The 20,080-nt window shown below is 40.5% G+C and overlaps 2 protein-coding genes across 5 annotated transcripts in view; one reads left to right on the forward strand and one right to left on the reverse strand.

Moving 5' to 3' along the window:
* Positions 1-691: 691 nt before the first annotated feature.
* On the reverse strand, positions 692-5,448 carry LOC102293674. 3 transcript variants are annotated; one of them, XM_014330866.2, is made up of 6 exons: positions 5,308-5,372; positions 4,812-4,833; positions 3,123-3,381; positions 2,844-2,877; positions 2,513-2,699; positions 692-1,832 (listed from the first exon to the last, which is right to left on the reverse strand). In XM_014330866.2, exons 1-6 carry the CDS (start codon positions 5,308-5,310, stop codon positions 1,477-1,479), a joined length of 861 nt encoding a protein of 286 aa, XP_014186352.1. In that variant the 5' UTR covers positions 5,311-5,372; the 3' UTR covers positions 692-1,476. The 3 variants fall into 3 exon arrangements, with proteins under 3 accessions (XP_014186352.1, XP_005951782.1, XP_014186351.1); XM_005951720.3 differs by lacking the exon at positions 4,812-4,833 and having other exon boundaries at positions 3,123-3,364; XM_014330865.2 differs by lacking the exon at positions 4,812-4,833 and having other exon boundaries at positions 694-1,832; positions 5,308-5,448.
* Positions 5,449-9,061: 3,613 nt separating this feature from the next.
* LOC102294463 (tyrosine-protein kinase receptor UFO) overlaps positions 9,062-20,080 on the forward strand; it is a 24,923-nt gene continuing 13,904 nt past the window's right edge. Inside the window, exons 1-7 of one of the 2 annotated variants that reach the window (XM_042216538.1) lie at positions 9,062-9,698; positions 12,918-13,128; positions 13,533-13,633; positions 13,724-13,906; positions 16,684-16,764; positions 16,869-16,984; positions 18,754-18,949. In XM_042216538.1, the coding sequence (XP_042072472.1) occupies positions 9,536-9,698; positions 12,918-13,128; positions 13,533-13,633; positions 13,724-13,906; positions 16,684-16,764; positions 16,869-16,984; positions 18,754-18,949 (1,051 nt within the window). In that variant the 5' untranslated portion in view covers positions 9,062-9,535. The remainder of the gene's footprint in view (positions 9,699-12,917; positions 13,129-13,532; positions 13,634-13,723; positions 13,907-16,683; positions 16,765-16,868; positions 16,985-18,753; positions 18,950-20,080) is intronic. The other variant, XM_005951723.3, reaches the window with a different exon arrangement.

The raw sequence follows: 20,080 nt of genomic DNA on the forward strand, positions 1-20,080 counted from the left end.
AAGCTGGAGGAGGTGGCTGGGGAGAGGGAGGTCTGGGCCTCTTTGCTTAGGCTGCTGCCCCCGCGACCCGGCCCCGGACAAAGCGGATGACGATGGATGGATGGATGGATGTCAATTGCTTGCTCATAGAGAATCTTTTGATTGTTGGGGTTTTCTCTGCATTATTGTAGGGTCTCTAGCCTTACAACGTAAAGCACCTTGAGGTGATTGTTGTTTTGATTTGTCATCCATCCATTCGCTTCCGTTTATCCTTTCCAGGGTTGCGGGGACGCTGGAGCCTATCCCAGCTGTCATAGGGCGAGAGGCGGGACACCCTGGACAGGTTGCCAGTCTGTCGCAGGGCTAACACATAGAGGCACAGACAACCATTCGCACTCACATTTACGCACAGATTCACACCTATGGGCAATTTAGATTAATCAATTAACTTGTCCCCACTAACTGCATGTCTTTGGACTGTGGGGGGAAGCCAGAGTACCCAGAGGGAACTTCAATGATAGAGATGTAATGACATTGCTATTTTAGCTGTTACTCAAACTGTTTTTTGTCTTTTCAGTCAGATTTATATCTACAAGAAATGGTACAACTTGTTCCTTTCAGTGTGGATAACTCTAACAGGAAAAAGTTGTACTTTACTGTTTGTCCTGGCTGTCAAACAGTAAAGTAATGCCAAGCAGTAAGACTTTGGGTATTTTAAAGCAGTCATAATATAATTTTTAAAAAGTGATGCTTATGATAAAAAAAAATGAATGGATGTCTTGACTATAATAATCTGCTTGATACACACATTAAGCATGTGCATTTTCAGGTTATGCATATCCCCCTCTTGTACAGATTTGCTTCAAAATCCCTCCTCCCCAGACCCTGGCCTATGTCTGCACTGCTGCAGTTTGTTTGTTCTAGAGAGACAAACACAAAGTCATGTTGACAAAAGGATTTAATGTGTTAACCTTTAAACTGCATTCCATGTATGATTACACTGTGCACACAGGTGAAAGGGTAATTTCCAAAAGCAGGGCAGAAGACACTGAGAGAAATGTGGACGAGAAAGAAAACATTCAGTTCAGTGAGATCATCTTTTCTCAAATTTATGACACAAATCCAAATCTGAGAAAAAGAAAAGAAAAAAAAATACCCAATTTCCTTCGGGATCAACCTTCAGGATCAATAAAGTTTTATTGAATTGAACTGAAATCTGAGACTAATATGTTCTTATAAATGTCTGTGTGACTGGAATCAGACTGCTGACCCAGTTAATATCAAGTCATCATGGCATGGAAAAAGTGATACAACACAGACAGTGTTTACAGGAGTCGGGCTTATTTATGATTAACCTGAGGAGCATTGGCACAAAGCCAGGAAGCACACCTTTATTGATTGCTAAATTAGTCCTACAGATTACCCAACAGCTGATTAGTAAATAACAACATACTTATATTACAAACATCAATATAAGGAATTTGAAAGCCCTGTCAACTAAAAAGCAAATCCTCCACAGTCAAATGCATCAAAGTCGGAGTCTCCTTCGAAGTCGAAGCTGTTAAAGTGTGGGGAATCGACATCCTGGCTGCAGGCATGGAAGGAGCCCCCAGCAGAAAGCTCAGAGAAGCCCCCTGTGCTGTGGGCAATTTCTGGGGGTCTTGTGGCAAGGGGAGAGGAAGGGGAGCAGGAATTGAGGTAGCCCAAAGCAGAGGAGGCTGCTGCCCCTCCCATCAGTAAGCATACTGCCCTCACTGCCCGGGCATCACTGCTGTTGCCATGGCGAAGACAGTCGGACACACGGTGAGGTGGTGCCACAGAAACACTACGCAGAGGCTGCCGTGACACATTTGCTGTAAAAGATGTAAATGTTGTTAAATTCACAAATTTATGTGTCGTTTGGCTTATTTACCAGCCAGACAGCATATATTATACTAACTGGCTACTATAATACTATTATACTACTACTGGCAATAGTGTATATGTGTGTACTAGACTTAGTATTCATAAACTACTTAAATTAAATGGGACACAGTAGAAATACAATTAAGCTATATTTTTCATTACTCAAAATTAGATCAAAACACGATTAACCCCAACTCTGCCTCTGTGTGCTCTTTGTTATGGCTTTGCAGGTGCTTAAGGACACCATCTGCCATGCTCAAAACAACAGAGCACTAAATTATAAAGGAAAAAACAGAAAGATGAATTGTCCAAATGCATCACATTTAGCAAATTAAATTAGTCAGAGCTTCAGTAATTAAGATGCAGTTGTAACTGTAATAAAGCAACAGCTGTGTGACAGATGTGATAATGTGTAGTTTTAGGCATAAATGCTTCAGAAATGTGTATTGTCAAATTTCTGAATGTGCTTCCCATTTGTTTTATTCACAAATCGTTTTATATCCATTAGTTCATTAATTAACCAGATTAGAGTTTTTGTTCATTTGTCTTGTTTTTTCTGTTTTGTGAAATTAATCAGCACCCTTCTTCAATCTACTGTCAAGTAATTACAAATGGCCTAAGAGCTGACCTTGGTTTTGCCCTCTCTCTCTGAAGGAGCCTCCCCGTTCAGTGACCCTAGTCAAAGGAGGGGTGCCCTCACCAACCCTTGGTGACCCGGGGTCTTTATCACTGGCAGAGTCGGGCAGGGGGTCTCTATCTGTGATGCAGGGAGTGAGGCTGCGTTGTCTCTGGAGTGTCAGGGGTGACATGACACCCTAGCAAATTGGAAAAAGTAAACGTTATTATATGACAGAAATAAAGAGTCTACAATTGGAACAGGAATCTAACAAATGAGCAGTGAGAAACATAGAGAACACAATTTGTTTTAATATTAAATAAAATAGTGCTACCTAACTCACCTCTCTCACTTTCCTGATGACTTTCAGCCAGAGCCTGTGAGAGATAATGACATGTCATGATGTTTGAAACAGATCCAAAGTTTTATTTTTTTAACAGCAGAGAAGCCTGATAATCACGTGCAGTAAATTTATTTGGTAACAAGTAGAGCAAAGGAAACCTAAATTTCAGAATGTATGTGTGTGTAAATATGCCACCATGTGCAAAACAACTGATACTGAATGGGTAAAGGACTTCTGAGCTCCAGAGGGAAGGAGACAAAGAGAGAGCGAGAGACCTACGTGCAGTCGTCTGGGTTGTCTGAGAGCAGCAGCAGGAACTTGTTCTGTGGCAGGATAAGAGCAAAGCAGCAGTCCCTCCTGCCCCCTGGAGGCAACTTGGGCAGGTCAAGTATTTCTCGTCCCTCTGCAATTGACTCACAGCTGCTATGTAGTGCTACTACTTGGTCTGGAGGGGACTCTGCATCCCGGCACACCAGCAGGTTACCCTCTATGGTCAGCACAAGGTACTTCTCCTTCCACTGCTTAAACATGAAGCCGCCTCCAGAAAAAGGAAAACAGTACAAGTAGGCTCATAAATAGGAGATGAATCAAAAAGTGCCAGAACAGCCAAAACAAGCTGAACAGGAGGTCCTTCTGACTAATCAGACAAACAAGTCCCAGAAAAACAACTGTAAAAAAAATAACTGTAGCAAAAGCACAGAGAAAATGTTATGTTATGTTCTGCCATTTATCATATCATCTGAAGTTGTTTTTTCTGAGGCTTTTCAGTTTGGTGCTGTTTAGTCAGAAGTCTCATGTGTTTTTCAATGGAATGTGATGTTTTTTGTTTATGGTTTGACATCTGAGACCGTTTGATCTGATGTCTGACGATGGTTTCCTGAAACCTGAGGATGTCCTAAAATGTACACCATAGCACTGATCAATGACAGTTGATCTGATCTCACTCCCTTTGTTTGTCAGTGTTGTTAGTTTCGGTCATTACTGTTTATAAGGTTAGGGAAACTGGCATTCAGCTGACACTGAAGAAGTCACTTGGATGAGTGACGAAACATTTGTTGCACTGAAAATGTTACATCCACATGAACAGAATCAACTTTTTGAGAATTCCTTACCTGGATGATTGAACATGAATCAAGATACTTCCGTATTAGTAGTAATGTTACTGCTGGCATTGTATGTCCAGAACCATAACGGTGTTGTTTGTTTGGTTGTATGCTTGTACTTTCACTAACTTAACTGAAAGTTTCACAAACAAATAACACAATTGTTTAATGAGCAGGTTCTTTGAGAGAAATGTTCTATTTTTGTCAGTTTCAGTGATATAATTGGATACGTATTGCAGTGGCATAAACACAACTATAACAATGTCCAATAAATTGTTTGGGGGGTTTTAAGAGCACAAACAGCAGCCTCAAAATCACACTGATCAAAAATTACAACAGTCAGAGAAAGTCACAGGATCAACTTATGAAAACAACAACAACAATACCAATAATAATACAAAAATAATGATACCTTGTCCTTGAAACAAGGCAGATCCATAATATCAAAAATCAATAGAAACAGCTTGAGTCAAATGTAATGCGTTTTTGTATTAAAAAGTAACTGAAATATTCTCATTTTTGGAACAATGAGTTTTCAGGACAGGACACACACGACGGTGTTAGACTGCAGACAGTAGAAGGTGAGCACATGTTGACAGACAAGATCTGCTTTATTTCTCCATACAGCGGATTAAAGCAGGTGGATTTGCAAGCGAGCAAGAGAGGGGGGTATAGGAATTTTTGATTGATTGTTTGTTATTATGGCGTCTACTATACCTGGGAATACTAATATGACAACAACTGCATTAATTTGACTGCAGATTTCAACCTTTAGATTAATATCCCTAAATTTTATTAGCTCTATTAGTCTGCATAAGTCAAGAGAGGAAGAAAAACATTTGAAGTACCAAAATAGCTACTTAACTGTTATCAACTGTGACACCACTCTGAAATGAAAACAAGGGCAATAAAAAACAGATGTAATATAAGTAAAGAGAGACGCTGGCCAAGAGCCGATTCATGACTTGGCTTGAAAATCATACTGGCTGGCTCTTAGGCTGACATTGCTCATGTAAGAGTTGGATTGGTGTTCTGAGACAGTGTTGTTTTCCACCGATTGTGAAGTCAGCAGCCATATAATCTATACTGGCTTTAAAAGAATAAACACTAAGAATTTATTACACCTTGGAGAAAATAAGCATAAGACAATCAGAAAATCTAAATTAAAGACATAGTTTGGTCATATTTGACAGCAAAGCAACTGAGATCTTCAAAAAACCTATATAGTTACTAACTTTGGCCTAATTTGCAGAATGAGCACAAAAGGACAGTAAACAAAATCAGACCAAAGCATTCACATCAAACTTTACATGACGACTGCAGAGGGGTTACTGTGGATAAAAGGATAGAAGCAGCCCTACCATATTTTTTGAGGAAGCCTCGATGAACACCTGCTGTGCTCATGTCTGTGGTCATCACAGCAACAGGAACTGAAATGAAAGGCAGAGCACTGATGCTGAAAAATAGGGTAAGAGAAAGAGGGAGAGGGAGAAGCGGGAGAGAGAATAATCCCCACTATTTAGGCCTTCCCTCTTTAAACCCATGCTGTTGTGAGTGGAATTGGAGCCATGCCTGGTTATGCACATATAAACATCATATGAGCATAAGAGGCCCAAATAATCATCACAGCAAAGCATAAATCCCACCAAAAAGATGATTTATGGTTTATACTGCAACCATTACCAGATGTCATGTTGGACACCCTCCCTGAGCAACATACACACACACACGCTTCAATTTCCAGTTCCACACAGAAAATATGAGAGGTGCATAATTGCTTATCATTAAACTGGTAAACCTGTCAAACCTGTATCTTAGCGCATCCCTGCGCCCTTGGATGGCTTCCGAACAAGGGCTCGGATCACCTCCTGCTCAGAGAGATTAAAACAGAGGGATTATTATTCTTGCACAGCTGGAAGCCTGTTGTTGCACTGCTGTGGATAGGCCCAACCAAGATTTTAATCTGTTCAAACCTGGAATATGTGGCCCCATCCAAGTAACCACCTCTAAGATATTACATGTCTTTCATCATCATATATCCAAGTGAGATTAAATGCTATTCACTGTGACATTCTGGGTTTGCTAATCGCTGTTAGAATGACGTTATGTAACAGGAGGGATCTTAGAGAGACGCTCCCATGCTTTGATGAAACTGGTCTTCAATAAATGGGTTGTAAGGTGGTGGTAGTCTGAAAGATGTGGGGGCTAAATACAGGAAGCAGATTTCAGCAAGCAATGTGAAAATAAATGGGCAAAAATATATACACACCTTCAGTGTACATTGTATATTGTACCTTTAACACCTTGAATACATGAGGCTTAAATCTTTGACCTCTGGTTTAGTGATCTGCCTACAGTAATGTGTAACATGCCACATGGGATCACCAACATGCCAAAGCATTTGTTTGAAATTGTTACTGCAGCCCTTGATGCGTGTCTCTAGGTTTTTGTTCACAGACATATCTGTCTCTGTTCAAAGTTTATGACAAGCAGAGCTATTGAGGAGTTAGTCAAAGCCAGGAGATGACATAAAATCAGATAATCCCACTGGAAATTTTATTTTCCCATCAGACAGCTCCCTTTGAACTCTATGTGTGACAGAAAAACAGGATCTTAAACTGTAGCACATAGATATGATTAGCTTTGCTGTCTGTTGCTATTTCAGTGTTCCTATTACTGGCTAATTTCACCAGTGAGCTGAAAATAAAACAGCAGAAAGCTCTCATTGCGAGGTTTAATCTTGTTGCACACCTCTCCAAGCAAAGAACAAACATGAAGTAATAATATCTGGTGTTTTTGGCCTGGTTTAGTCAACTTTAAAATAAAAACTGACATCAGTACTGATAGAAGGATGTTAATTAAATTGTGCTTTCAAATTATTTGGGAGTGTAGAAAAAAATCATCATATTAAGTATTGAGTATAAAATCTTTTACACTCTATGGCTGAAGTAAACTTTCACCGTCTGCTTTTTGTTGAGTCCGTCTGTCTTCAGTCTGATGGAGTGCAGCTCAATTTGATTTAAATCAGGGGATTGACTCTACTATTTGAGGACATCGCCTTTTCACCCTGTTAAGCTTTTGTGTTGTTTTTGCACTATGTTAGGCATTGCTGCCCTGCTCAAATTAAATGTTTTCCCAATAGGTTTTGTGCATTTGGCTGAATCTGAGCTCACACTCTTGTATAGCTCAGATTTATCAGCAAATGCCGGTGTTAGATCCACTGGCAGCTATACTCAAGTCATAACAAAAACACCAACGTGTTTGACCGATGAGGTCAGTTTGGGTCAGGAGCCTAAGCTGACCGCCTTTAAATGATCTTCATTTAGGTTTGTTCAGAGACTTTCTCAGGACTGATTGTTCTTCCATGAATTCAGTTGCAGTTTGAACAAAATCACCAGCAGGGGGCATAAGAGCCTTCAACTTCAGGCAGTCAGTCACTACAGTCTATTTTAATGAATCATCAGGGTTGAGTGGAGCAGTTTGGCTGTCAAGTCTGCAGTAAGGAGAAGGAAAAAGAAGAGGCCCTCAGCTCATTATCCGCACCACCGGGGGGATGTGTAGCTGGGAGAGTAGCAGGAAGGTGTTTCTCATGTCTTCCAGCCAATAGACACTCTTCTTCGAGACAAGTTGTTTTGTTAATAAGCATTTGAGATTATCAGGGATATGAGCTCAGCACTAGCCTACTACTCTGTGAGTAGCTGGGGCCCATATAGTTTGTTTTGCCGGTTAAAGTGTTTTATAACCTAGACCATTCGCTTTTAATTCTGTTAATCCACTTGAGCTTCGTGTAAAGGTCTTTAAATCTTTGGGTCTTGGTGTGTGATGAATCAGATTTTAGCGTGACTTGAACCTAAACACTCCTTGAGTCCTAGACCTGATGCCCCTCCCCCTTTATATCCAAACATTCACTCCTTCCAGGTCCAACTAGCCACGAAACTTTGTGTTTTGGAGTTGAACACCCCGCTTTCTTATGCAGGACCACCCTCTGCGACCCTCTTCCCTCCCTCCACTCTGTGCTTCTATCAGGGAGCAGTGAGAGCACCATTGCTCAGGCCCCGATTGAAAGGAGAGCATATACAATGGGGTCTTTCTCAGTGGCTCTCTGTCTCCATTAAAAACCCTGGGAACACAACACTGTCCGCAGAGCTACTCTTAAAGGGGCAGTCGGACTGAGTTCTTCGCAACCTGAGTTCCAGCCCATCTCATTGTTTTCAGAGAAGAAGAAAAAAAAAACAGAAATATACACAGCAGATCAATTCATTCATGAATGATATGAGAACCCTGCAGGGACTTCTCTCACGCAGCAAGAAGCATTTCCTCTCGCACACACAGAACACACTTCAGACATCGCGATCTACAACAGTAACTTAGATGTAAATCAAGGAAAGCCGCAGTTATTTAGACTACAGCTGAGAGTGCTTCAAATTGTTATGACTGAATCCGGATTTTCAAACAAATTCCCAGACATCGTGATGGTGACTCTGTTTGTGTAGAATGGAGTAAATGCAAACAAAAATAGTTTGAATATTTTTCTGTAATGCGTTAATGCGTTTTTGCTGACATCACGTTTGCTTTTGACTGGTTGGAATAACAAATCGACATGTTCAAATGTTTTAAACAGCAGCAAGATAATGAAGAATTAATAACAAAACCTGCTAAACCTGGATATGGTATTTTAATAGTAGTACTGTTAAACATTTATATGTTTTAATTATTATAAAACAGTATACAGAAAAACAATAGATGTGGGTAAGCAATTAACTTTGACAACGCGATTAAAAAATATATATTTTTCTTAGGAAAAAAAGAAAAAAGTTTATTATTAAAAAGGCAGGTCTGTAACATTATGCTTTCTTATTATATGTGCATGCTGCTGTCATGTTGCACACACTGAAATGCACAGGGTTGTGTTTTAAACAGTGTTTCAAGCGCGAAACGGTTGATTTACGGAGACATTTACAACTTCTGGGCATCCCTGTGTAATTAAAAAGCGAATGGGAGATTGGGCCGAGACAATCAGCATGCCGCAGAGTTTCTCACATCCTTTGAGAAAAGGAGGGAGACTGTGGAGAAGGGGGAGGAGGATGAGGAGGGTGGAAAGAACTTGAGTTGAGGAATTTGAATCGTGTTTGAAAGGGGGAGAGGGATAAGAAAGCCAGGGGAATGTCTGGAGTCGCAGGGAACCTGTAGGCAGGATAGAGACTTTGGACAACCGGCTGCAGGAAAGACTGGTTTAAAAATATGCTCTTGATCGCTAGAAATAGACTCTCGTTTGGACAGGAAAAGTTTAGAGCGTCGTTTGCTGTGCGCTTTTTCATGGTAGATGAAAGTTTTTGATGGAGACGGCCTGCTCCGTTTGAAACCAACCAAAGCAACAGGATAAGGGAAACTCAAGAGTTTGTGGCAATTCAGAGACTTTTTTTAACCGCATGTTTCATAAAATGGGGAACTGAAACGCGAGGATTCGCATTGTTTGGGTCTTGATTTGTGGATACTCAACATTTTCAGCACCTGCCAAGTCAGAGAAATTTTTTCTTTTTCTTTAGAGCAAAACGTAACTTTGAATCTCTGAGCTGCTGCGATGCGGTAATGGAGTCTGGTGATGTTTCCAGGATGACTCTTCTCCTCATGAAGCTCTTTTTCCGAGGTCATTTGTTTTCGAGAGAAAATATGAATTTGTCTAAATGGTCGTTTGTGATTCTCACCGTCATGTTTTCGGTTTGGATACCAACATCTGCAGATTCGCTGACAGGTAAGGTTTAACTGAAACGGGGCGCTTTTTTATTTACCCAATATGCCTGTTAGTTGTGTGCAGGGGGAAACATCGTAAAGAGCAATTAGCACAGTCAGCTCTCTGCCTCGTTAACTCAATTTGTTTTTGGCTAACCACAGCTGCAGGGGCGTTCAACATCTGGCCAACATAAAAAAAAACGTTATCAAAGGATATTATTGTATAATAGTATACAATAATATCAATCAAAGGATTGATATTATTGTATACTATTATTATATTATAATACAATCAAAGTAAGTGAAGGGGAGTTTTACCTGACAGGTAACAACCAGTAACACTAACTGCTCAAGGGCAATGTTTCTGAAATCAGGTGATCAATGTTTATTCATGCTGGGAGTTCAAGCGAACAAGATTTGGAATTTGATAGATGTACTGAAACAAGTGAAAGGTGGGCATTTAATGTAAACATCTTGAGACATGGGTGAATCATAATCAGCAAAGAGAATGTTTGCTGAACGCCAAAGATGAAAGCCAAATTTCTGCTTTCTTAAGAAAATAGTCTTTCTACACTATACAGAATCATTTCAAAAGTATGTTAATTATCTTTTAAAACAAACTTTACTGACTGTTTGGGAACTTTCAATTGCACCCAGTTGATGAAAACAGTATTCCTACATGGACGTCCACCTGTCAGCTTATGTGTTTTGACAATTGCGGTCACTCTGTCTCTTGGGCAGCTGCCCTAAGTATATGTATGACTAGCAGGCAGGGAGATTACGAGACACCGATGTGAAGAATGGAGAATTTTATTCGGATGTCTCAGTTCCTATTTGGATGTGAGGATCTGAAGGATGAGGAGGGGTTCAGGGGGCCAAATGCTTTGGTTTGTGAGTCAGAGCTTGTCTGACTCAGACTCCAATCCAATGATGGATGGGGTACGAGGGCAAGAGTAGAGAGTTTGGAGGGGAGGTGGCAAAATGTATAGTGATGAATGGCATGAAAAGGAGAAAGGGCAAAGGCGTGGCAGTGAATGGATTCCACACTGTTAAAAATGCAGGAGGATAAAGCAGGGAGGGAGAGGAGGATAAATGCTTAAGACTGTGTCAGACATTTTTGGTATGTGCACAACCAATGACATTTAACATCTGAGCATTCTCACAGAGTGGAGAGTAGGAGTAGAGGCAGGGTGGAAAGAAAAGATCAGGGAAAAAGTGGGGGACCTGAAGGGAATTCGGGGAACAATAGGGAGGCGATGAAGTAGTTAGGCACCAATGAATCAGTGGAGACAGGCCACACACAAACAGAGACACACAGTTTGTCTGTAGCCTCCCCTCTCTGTCTGTCTGCAATCTTGTAAAATGTTTACAAGGTTATTATTATATGAATTCAGCAAAAAAAAGATACAGAGAGAGAAAATGAGGCTTTTTTGGTTCAATGCACTGGAGGGGGAGGAGGACAAAGCCAGGGTCACGTAGAATATTGAAAGAGCTCAGCCAAGCTTAAAAAATAAAGGGATGAATGACTTTTAATGCCAGAAAACACACAGAGACAAATAGGTGGGGAAGCACACACTCTGTCAAGACATGTTATAGTTAAGAGTAAAATAAGTACTGCAAAAAGGTGCATTTTAAATCTGTTTTTGGTTGTTGAATTATGGCCATTTATGTGTTATAATGAAATGGGTCTTTGGGGTCTTTGTAAAGGGTCAAAGGTTGAAAGGTGACCATGAAATAGACGAGGAGGGCGTGTTGACAAGCTTGAGAAAATCTTGCTTTTTCATTCTTGCTCTGAAAACTAAGTTTGCTCATCCTCAAATGATTTATGTTTTCTTTATCTACAAGGAGTTGCCTTGGCTTGGTTGGTTGAGTGGATGCTTTGCATTTTTATGTGATACTGCGAAAAAAAGAAAAGAATTCTTGTATCACAAATCTGTGCACATCTTATGTGCGCTTGCCAGTTTGATGGTTTAAAGAAAATCTGGGTTTTTAAGTTACGTATTCTAATTCATTATCATTGAAAGTTTCAGAAGGTAAAAAGAAAGAATGATCCTCCGTTTTCAACATTTTTCTGACATCAGACATCTATAGGCTGCAGGTCTGTGAATATTGTTATGAAGAAGCTGTGATTATAATTACGTTTAGTTTGTGTTGGGCTCTCAGTTCTCAGACATTGTTTAAGCAACATAGGCAACCTTCCTCTAACAAGAAGCCATTGTCTCAGTATCAGTGCTGCCCTTCTCAGGTCAGCTTCACTATCAGTAGGAGCACGAGATAACCAGAGTCTTTCAAAAGCTCGGGTTATCATATCCTGGCAACTGCAAAAGTAAGCCTGTCACAAGCAATAAATATTTATCAGACAGAACCAAGTGAAGACTTTAGTGCTGGACATATTAGCTGATTGATTAATAGGACAACAGCAATTCTGTTTATGATTTAATGTTCCAGACATTTATTAAACCAAAATTTGCTACTTGCTGCTTGTGGATTGTGGAGATTTACTACTTTTCTGTGTTTTGTGTCACTGTGATTTAAATATCTTTGGGTTTTGAATTGTTGTTTGGACTCTTTCACCTTAATCTATGGGAGTTTGTCTTAGGCATTTTCTTTATTTTTGTTTTATATTGGATAGATGACATGATTAATGTAGCTAATCTAATTATGTGAATTAAACTACTGAAAGGTGTCATGCGCATGCATGCAGAACAATCACAGTTGAGTCAGGACCACTTTAGACCAAAAAAAAGAGTGAACCTTTCATTTCTAGTAATGACTGTTTGTGGTAGAAAAATTATGTCCTATGAAAGAAACAGCAAGACAAACATGTACAGCTCAAAGCAAGCATCAACAAAGTGACAACATACGTCACATTAAGGTCAAGCAAAAGATGAAATGAAGGCACTCGGGGTCACGGTGGGTTGCAAAGCAGCTTGCAGGAGCAGGACATGGTGTTGCCATATCTGCCTGAAGAATGCACAGAAGGGTACCATCTGAGCCAGCAGTAGGTTTTTTGGGCTGGACTGAGATCAGCTGTTATCAGTTGATGTAACAAGACTGCAGACAAAGCTAAACATTGTCTGAAGTAATGCTACGCTCAGTTTGTAGCTGCACAGATTCTATAGAAAAGAGAAGAGTGGGAAATCTTGTTCTTTGAAGATACGTTTTCAGTTGCAGTTGGACTGCAAAAAATTTGCATTTGAAAAATGCTAACCTGTTCTTCTGCTTCTTTCCTCTCTCAAAGATTTGGAGTTTGTAAAGAGTCCCACTACTGTCATCTCTTCACTGGGCAAACCTGTTACACTGCAGTGCAAATTGAATGGTAAAGGGAGTGAGGACGTGGAGTCCCCTGATGTGATCTGGCTGAAAGATGGTGTGCCACTGGAGCATGCAGAAAATAATCAGTACCAAGTTCTCACTGGCAGCAACAGTAGGACTATCATAAGCACACTCAGGTAGGATGCAGTTTTGGCTGCTAACATGTGGAAGTTTCTTTTCGTTTTAAGATTTAAGGATTATGTATTGTGAAGCAGTCACACCTGGTCTAAAAATGTGTTTATTTCCTGTTCTTCCACCCCGTCTTGTTTCTAGCTCAAACAGGGCTGTTGCTGGATTATGTCACCATGTTGACTTCCACTCTCAGTAGAGAACCAGAGAAATCAATTCTCAAAGAAATTATGCAATCCAAGGAAAATCACATTTGTCTAATCTGCTGTAACTTGAAATATTTTATTCAGGCTTGACTGAATGTTAAATTTAGAAAGGAAGCATACATCAGCTCCCTGTATTACCAGTTTGCTTTGACATTTTTTGCTCTTTACAAAACCTTTGAAAATATTCCTCTTTATATACATAACAGAATTGAGAAAGTCCAGCTCCCAGACATGGGCTACTACAAATGCGCTGTTCGATCAGGAAGCAATGAGACCTTTTCTGATGAGGGTGGTATTCAGCTGGAAGGTGAGTTATTAAACAACCACAGCTACAGAAGTCTATAGATTTGGATTGTTTAAAGGAGTGGAGACCCTGACTCAGCTAAGTCTTTCTCAGGCCTTCCTCATTTTTCTTTGGAGCCCTACCACATGACTGTCGTGGCGAATGTCTCCTTCAGCCTTCACTGTGCAGCCCACGGGCCTCCTGAACCAGTCAGGGTCATCTGGCTACAGGATGGCCATCCTCTGAATGTTTTGACGGATCCAGTGGCCCTCTCACCCTCAACCCTCAACCTCACAGGTATCATGTTTTACTCAGTCAAGCACAACAGCCTAGTTAGTCCAGTTTAAACAAACAGATTTCCCAAATCCTCATTTTGCACTGACAGTGAAATGGACAGGAGAAAATAAAAACAATAACGAATGATCAAGTTAAAAAAAGTTTTTAAAAAAAGAAAGAAAAAATTCTCCCCAAACTTGACATGTTGGCAAGAGAAGTGGGTCCTCGCATTTTAAAAACTGAGAAGATTAATTACTTAAATGATTAATGAGTTACAAATGCTAATTTCTGCAGGTAAAAAAATAAATAAATATGGGAATTAAATATTAGACGAGTAAAAAGTCCTCCTTCAAGAGGTTATGGTTCAGAGTTGAGTTTTTGAATCTAATCTATTTAGACTGGTTATAATGACCTGCTTCAAAAACTGTATAGCAACTATCTCCTGTGTTTGAAAGACTTTCAAATCCTCCTTTCATGGCCAAAACAATACTACCGAATAACCACCCTCCCCAGAGAGAGCCAGGCTGGCACATTGCCAGTGAATCCATTGAGGACATGCCTTGTGGTTTTGTGGGTAAAAAGGAGCAGCAAGCACAGAAAGGACAATTGGGAAGTTGGGAGATGGAAAATTGATGTGCAGAGGACATAAGGAGATAAAAGAAAGAAGGAGATAAAGGAGGGGGATTCTGTTGCTGCTTGAATGCAAACTACAGATGCCTGCCAGCTAGCCTACCAGTGGTAGGCTGAAAAACAGAGGAGGCTGAGTCAGAAGGAAAAAGGGAGGAGTAAGGAGCAGTTGAAGTTCAGTTGAAGGCTCTGGTTTGACTCATCGGAGCAGGCTTCATGGTGTTGACTAGGACCCGATTGATGGTAACCTACACTCACAACTCTGGTATGGACAGCTGGCCTGGCAGACCACAGATCCAAACCAAGGCAAACACAAATAATCCTTCAAGGAGCCCATAAAGAAAAATGGAATGAAGAACATCCCAACCAGCAAGAAACCAAGAGCCATACATGTGTGGCTTCATGATTTGAGAAGTCCTCATAAACTGTTCTTCCTTCTTCTTTTTCTTTTTTTAATTGTGTCTTGGGCAAAAAAATCTATTCATCAAAATAAATTTATGTTGCATATTTGGTTTACTCCCCTGCTAAAGTCAACGCTTTCAACTTCCTTATCAGTTTCATTTCTCCTTCAGTTCTAAAGCATTTTGGTTATTCATGAACCATTAAAGTATTCACAATCCCAGTTCCTTTTAAGAAAGTTGAGAAATCTAATACTATTACTTTGTTCACAGAAAATGTTAGTCTAGCAAAAAAAAAAGTACCAAAGCCACGCACTGTCTTTCCCAGCTGACACTGTTGGTCAATACTGCACGGATCATGAGGTTCTTCCTAGTAACAGATAATGACATTTCCAGCTGTTAAAGGATGTTGTTTTGTGGTTTTCTGATGAGGAAGGAAGGAGACACGAGCAAGTGGCGCAATCTGGCTTGATGAGCAGTTCACTGTCGCACACAGCCAGTGGTCAGCTCACGCTCCCCTCCCTCCTTTTCCCCTCTCACAACCCCTCACTACAGCCAGCGAGGATCGTACCCCCTGTTCTTTTTCCGGCCACGGCACAATGGGGGCATGGTGCCGTCGGCGCAGGACAAACACACTGCATGATTCTGTCACTCTCAGCTTGTGGCTTATTGACAATGTTGGGGTGTTAGATAACAGTGATAAACTTGAATGTCACATGTTTCACTGTCTGTCTGTGTGTGTAGGCCTGTGTTGCATTACAAAATGCTCAATGTGTGAGCACGCTGTGAGTCACTTTGTCAGAGGACTCATTCTCTGCTGAATGTCAGTGTGTCATACTTGTTTTCCCCCTTCACGGGAGCCCCAGCTCCTCTTGAAGGCAGCAGCTCAGCATATTACACCTAGACTTCAGCTAGGCTGCACTCTTTGTTCTCCAGCCTACAAAGCAAAAAGCATTTGCAACTCCTGAAACTTTTGCTTTATCATGAAGCTGCAGTTTTGAAAAACCAAACCTCAAATTACGTCAAATAGCAGTTAAAACCAAAATGGGTTTTTTTTGATGATCTTGTGGAAAATAATATTGGTTATAGTAGCCAATTGAGAAAAAAATTATTTAATCAAAACTACATCCAAGTCCTAAAAATATTATGATTTATACCAGAATAAGCACATTTTTGATGCCTTTCAACCTCAATATCAGCAAATCTCCACCTACGCTTTATATGGCTTTTATTGGCTTGATCAAACTTAATATTATAGTAACTGATATTCTATCATTGAAATTCATACGACACTTTTTTTATCCTGCTCTTTCTTCCTCTCTTTTATTTGTGTTAGTACACAGCTTTGGTCAGCTCTCGTTGCTTAAACATGTGCAACAAGTAAACCTGATTTCTGCATGTATTTACTCACATTAAGATTCATTGTTCACAATGGAATAAAGTTAATTTCTTGAAATGTTTAGATAAGGTATAAAACTTTAACACTGTCTTGTCTTGCCAAAGCTGAAGCAGCTGCACATTTTTTCACTTTTTTACACCACAAATCAAAATGTAAAATCTGTAAGTCTTTCCTGGATTAACGACCATTACACTCTCAGGAAGAAGCACCCTACTACCTAATACTACTGACAAACAGAGGATGTTACTGAATGGGAACTTTTACCCTCATGCTATTCTCACTCTAGTTATATTTTTCTCACATTGACATCACATGCAACTCAGCATACTGAAGTGTTTCCTCCTCACACCTGGATGTTTCATTTCTCTGTCCAGGCCTGAACAGGACCAGCACCTTCTCTTGTGAGGCCCAGAACCGTAAGGGTGTGGCCAGCTCCCGATCTGGTACCATCACCGGTAGGTGTCAGCCCATGAAAGCAGTGTCACTTCAGCCATTGCTAGTTTATCTGCATATAATTATGTTTACATCTTTAATTTTGGGGGTTGTTTTTGTTGTTTAGTTCTCCCCAACAAACCTCAGGATGTGAGAGCTGTAGAGATCACTCAGTCCGCACTTCATTTATCGTGGGAACCTGGTTTCGGAGGTACTTACCAGATAGTCAACTGTTCTGTTCAGGTGAGAAAAACTAGACGTAAATGTGGGAGATGTGAATAGCACAACTAGCTCAGAACCCTAGCTGGAATAACCACAGCAGCTGTTTGTTGTTTCTACCTGTTAACAATTGATCGTTGACTCCTCTGTTTGCTAATTCTCGAGCCTTTTGCTAGCCTAGTTTTAAAGAAAAGAGATTTTGCTTTTCTTTTCTTGCCATAACTCATCCTCTACCCCTCCCTGCTTTATTCATGTACCAGTGGGTCATGTTTCACTCTGGGAAAGTGGCCTCTTGGACTTATGTAGGGCCGCTCCCTCCCTCTCTTTCTTTCTGTAAGTGTCTCTCTGCCACTATCATGCTTTGAGGCCGTTATAGCTCATAGCTGAGAGGAGGAAAATTTTCTCCTGGAGAAGGGAACACTGCAGCACCACCCCTAAACGTCTGGTTCTAATAAAGCTGCCCCTCATACCTCTTGATACTATTGCCCCCTCCCTTCCTCCATCTCTCTCTAACCCCTTTACCCTTGTAGGGGAAAAAGAAAAGGGGCCTACTTCAGGAGAATGGGGCAAAAAGCTGAATTTAACGGTTGTTTGTGTAGTGAAGAGAAACATGAAAAGGCAGTGGTTTAGAGAGGTGAAAGAAGGGAAGAAAGAAGGAAAGAAAGGCGTGGAGAAAGTTGTTAAAAGAAAACAGGAAAGGTCAGTGACAGCAGGTATTGTGGGTCTAAGCCATACAAGGGGGAATGCATGCTGGAGTGTGACTCAGGGCTGAGTTGTACTATTCGATTAAACACACTTGTTTTGCAGGCTGGACGGTGATTCATCGAGCTTTTACAAACCCACACACATTCATACAGTTCTCCTCATTCATGCAACTGAAGACATCCTCAGATGTCTAACTCATGCCATAAGGAAAAAGACTTAAGCTTCCTATAGCACATGACCTCTGACTGCTCATGGTTTTTTTTTGCTAATTCTCTAGTTCAGAGCCTTTTGCTAGCCTAGTTTTAAATTAAAGAGATTTTGCTTTGCTTTTCTTGCCATAACTCATCCTCTACCCATTCCTGCTTTATATGGTAAAACAGTACACATCAGCACCTGCTACAAATATGTTTGTGTGGCTGCTCATGTTTAGGCATATTATTTATAATGTTTTTAACTCCACCTGTGAACTCCACCCATCTCAAACAAGTTTGTTGATAATGAACAATGCTGCAGAACAATGGCCTAGACCAGCAACTTTAATGTGGTTATAAAATTGCTGCAAAGAAGCTTTTGTTTTCTAGTGTTCCTCTTTAAATGTGTTTACCATAAAGACTTTGCAGAGACAGCAGGTTTCTGCCTGTGATGTCTGGTTGGCGGGTTCTGCTTTTAGTCTACCTTGCTGAGTTTGGCTTTTGTTCAGAGCAGCAAAGGAACATTTTACAGCATTGTTAAAAATTAACACTTAATGACCCCACCACCAGCAGCAGCAACAAATAATATCTTAAGAAACTGCAGACAAGAATTCAGTTTTTTCCATTTTGTCTGCACAACCAATTCGCCTGTCTGTGAAGAAATTTAAATAAACAAGCAAAGCACAGAGATGCATACAGAAATTCCTTGATTTGTTAAAGAGATTGGCATGGCTCAAAGGGATTTTCTATTTTCTCCTTATATCGTTTTCAGTCATTGTTTGGACTCAAAAACAGCACATCATCTTCTTGTTTGCACGTAAACCAGTAAATCTGATTATTAGGAACCACTGTTTACAAAGTATACAAAGTATAATGTTTATCATCTTAATGTTCCAGGCCAAACATTCAGGAGAGTCCATCATAGCAGGCCCTCATCAGCTGATCCATAATCAGACTGTGTCCATGCCACGATCCTCACACATCATCAAAGACCTGGAGCCTCACACCCTCTATGCTGTCAGAGTGGCCTGCCATAGCAGCCAAGGCCCATCTGATTGGTCTCCCTGGGTGGAGCTACGTACCAAAGAAGGAGGTTAGTTTTGCAGAGTTGTTTGTTTTCACCAAGGATGTCTTGTCCGGATGTGCGCATCTTTTTATGTCGCTGCGTGTGAGATTATTTCTTCATAAGTATTTCAAGGTCAAGGCTCTGTGAACTGTAACCAGACCAGGACAGAATCTACACAGTAACAAAAACACCACTGAGTTGCTTTTTATGGTGTTTTTGTTCTGTAGTAAGGGTCATTTTTCTATAAGTGCATTTCAAACAAATGCCAGCGGGATACTTTTACTGCTAAATGTGCAAGTATATGCTAACAGAATGATGTCCTCAGTCACACTGAACACGTGTTAGTGTTGTTTTCTCAGCTAAGCCTATTCAATGGGACTAAAACAGTAATAATAAAGATGATGGCTTCACAGGGCCTAGCTGTTCTGTTCCAGGATGACAAAGTAGATTAAAGCCCAATTCATAGGTCTGGAACTCTGACTTAAGCCTAATTCACTTATTAGGTCTGCATATCTGATACTATGTTATGTTTAAGATGTAGTTAATATACTCCAGCTGTGTTTCATTGCTGTCTTATGCTTTGGGCATGAGTCACTTTGACTGTTTTCTGTCTTGTCTAGAATTCAAGCTGGCAAAAGTTCAGTGTTTTAGCCCCACGACCCCTTTTTTCTGGATCTATTTTAAGGTGGATGTAATTCCCTGCAGAGTCTTTTGAATTATTTTCAACTTGGATCATTATAAGTCAAGACTTATTCTGAATTCTGATAACATGAAGTTAGGGAATTAGTTTACAGTGCACCATTAGTCATAATATTCCTTACTGTGCCCCTTTTCCTTAATCTGTGTTTATGAAGGTTACCAGATGTGAGTGACTGTACCCTTGTGAACCCAGCTTTAAATATAAACTCTTGAAGTAGAAGGCTGACTGGCGCTGAGGGACAGAAAAGGCTGTGATGGGGAAAAGGAAGGTAGATGCTAAATTCTCCTGAAAGGCTTCAGTTAGGATTGCTGCACTCTGTCCAAACTCTAATGCTAGCCTGTGTTTGAGTTTAGACTGAGGTGGGATTTTCCATGCCAGCTCATGCTTTCTGTATCCCTGGATAAATAGGAATGGAGAGAGGAGACATGCCACAGGAGCAGTGATTGGGGGTTTCCATG

This window comes from Haplochromis burtoni, unplaced genomic scaffold, assembly GCF_018398535.1.
Source record: "Haplochromis burtoni strain Fernald_Lab_line unplaced genomic scaffold, NCSU_Asbu1 Contig_1102, whole genome shotgun sequence".
NCBI lineage: Eukaryota > Metazoa > Chordata > Actinopteri > Cichliformes > Cichlidae > Haplochromis > Haplochromis burtoni.

Coding starts and splice junctions, on each gene's coding strand:
- LOC102293674 (XM_014330865.2), bottom strand. CDS start 5,362: ATGACCACAGACATGAGCACAGCAGGTGTTCATCGAGGCTTCCTCAAA. Junction 3,382..5,307: donor AGGCTTCCTCAAAAAATATG/GTAGGGCTGCTT, acceptor CTTTTTCTGGAG/GCGGCTTCATGTTTAAGCAG. Junction 1,833..2,512: donor AGAGAGAGGGCAAAACCAAG/GTCAGCTCTTAG, acceptor CATCTTTTACAG/CAAATGTGTCACGGCAGCCT.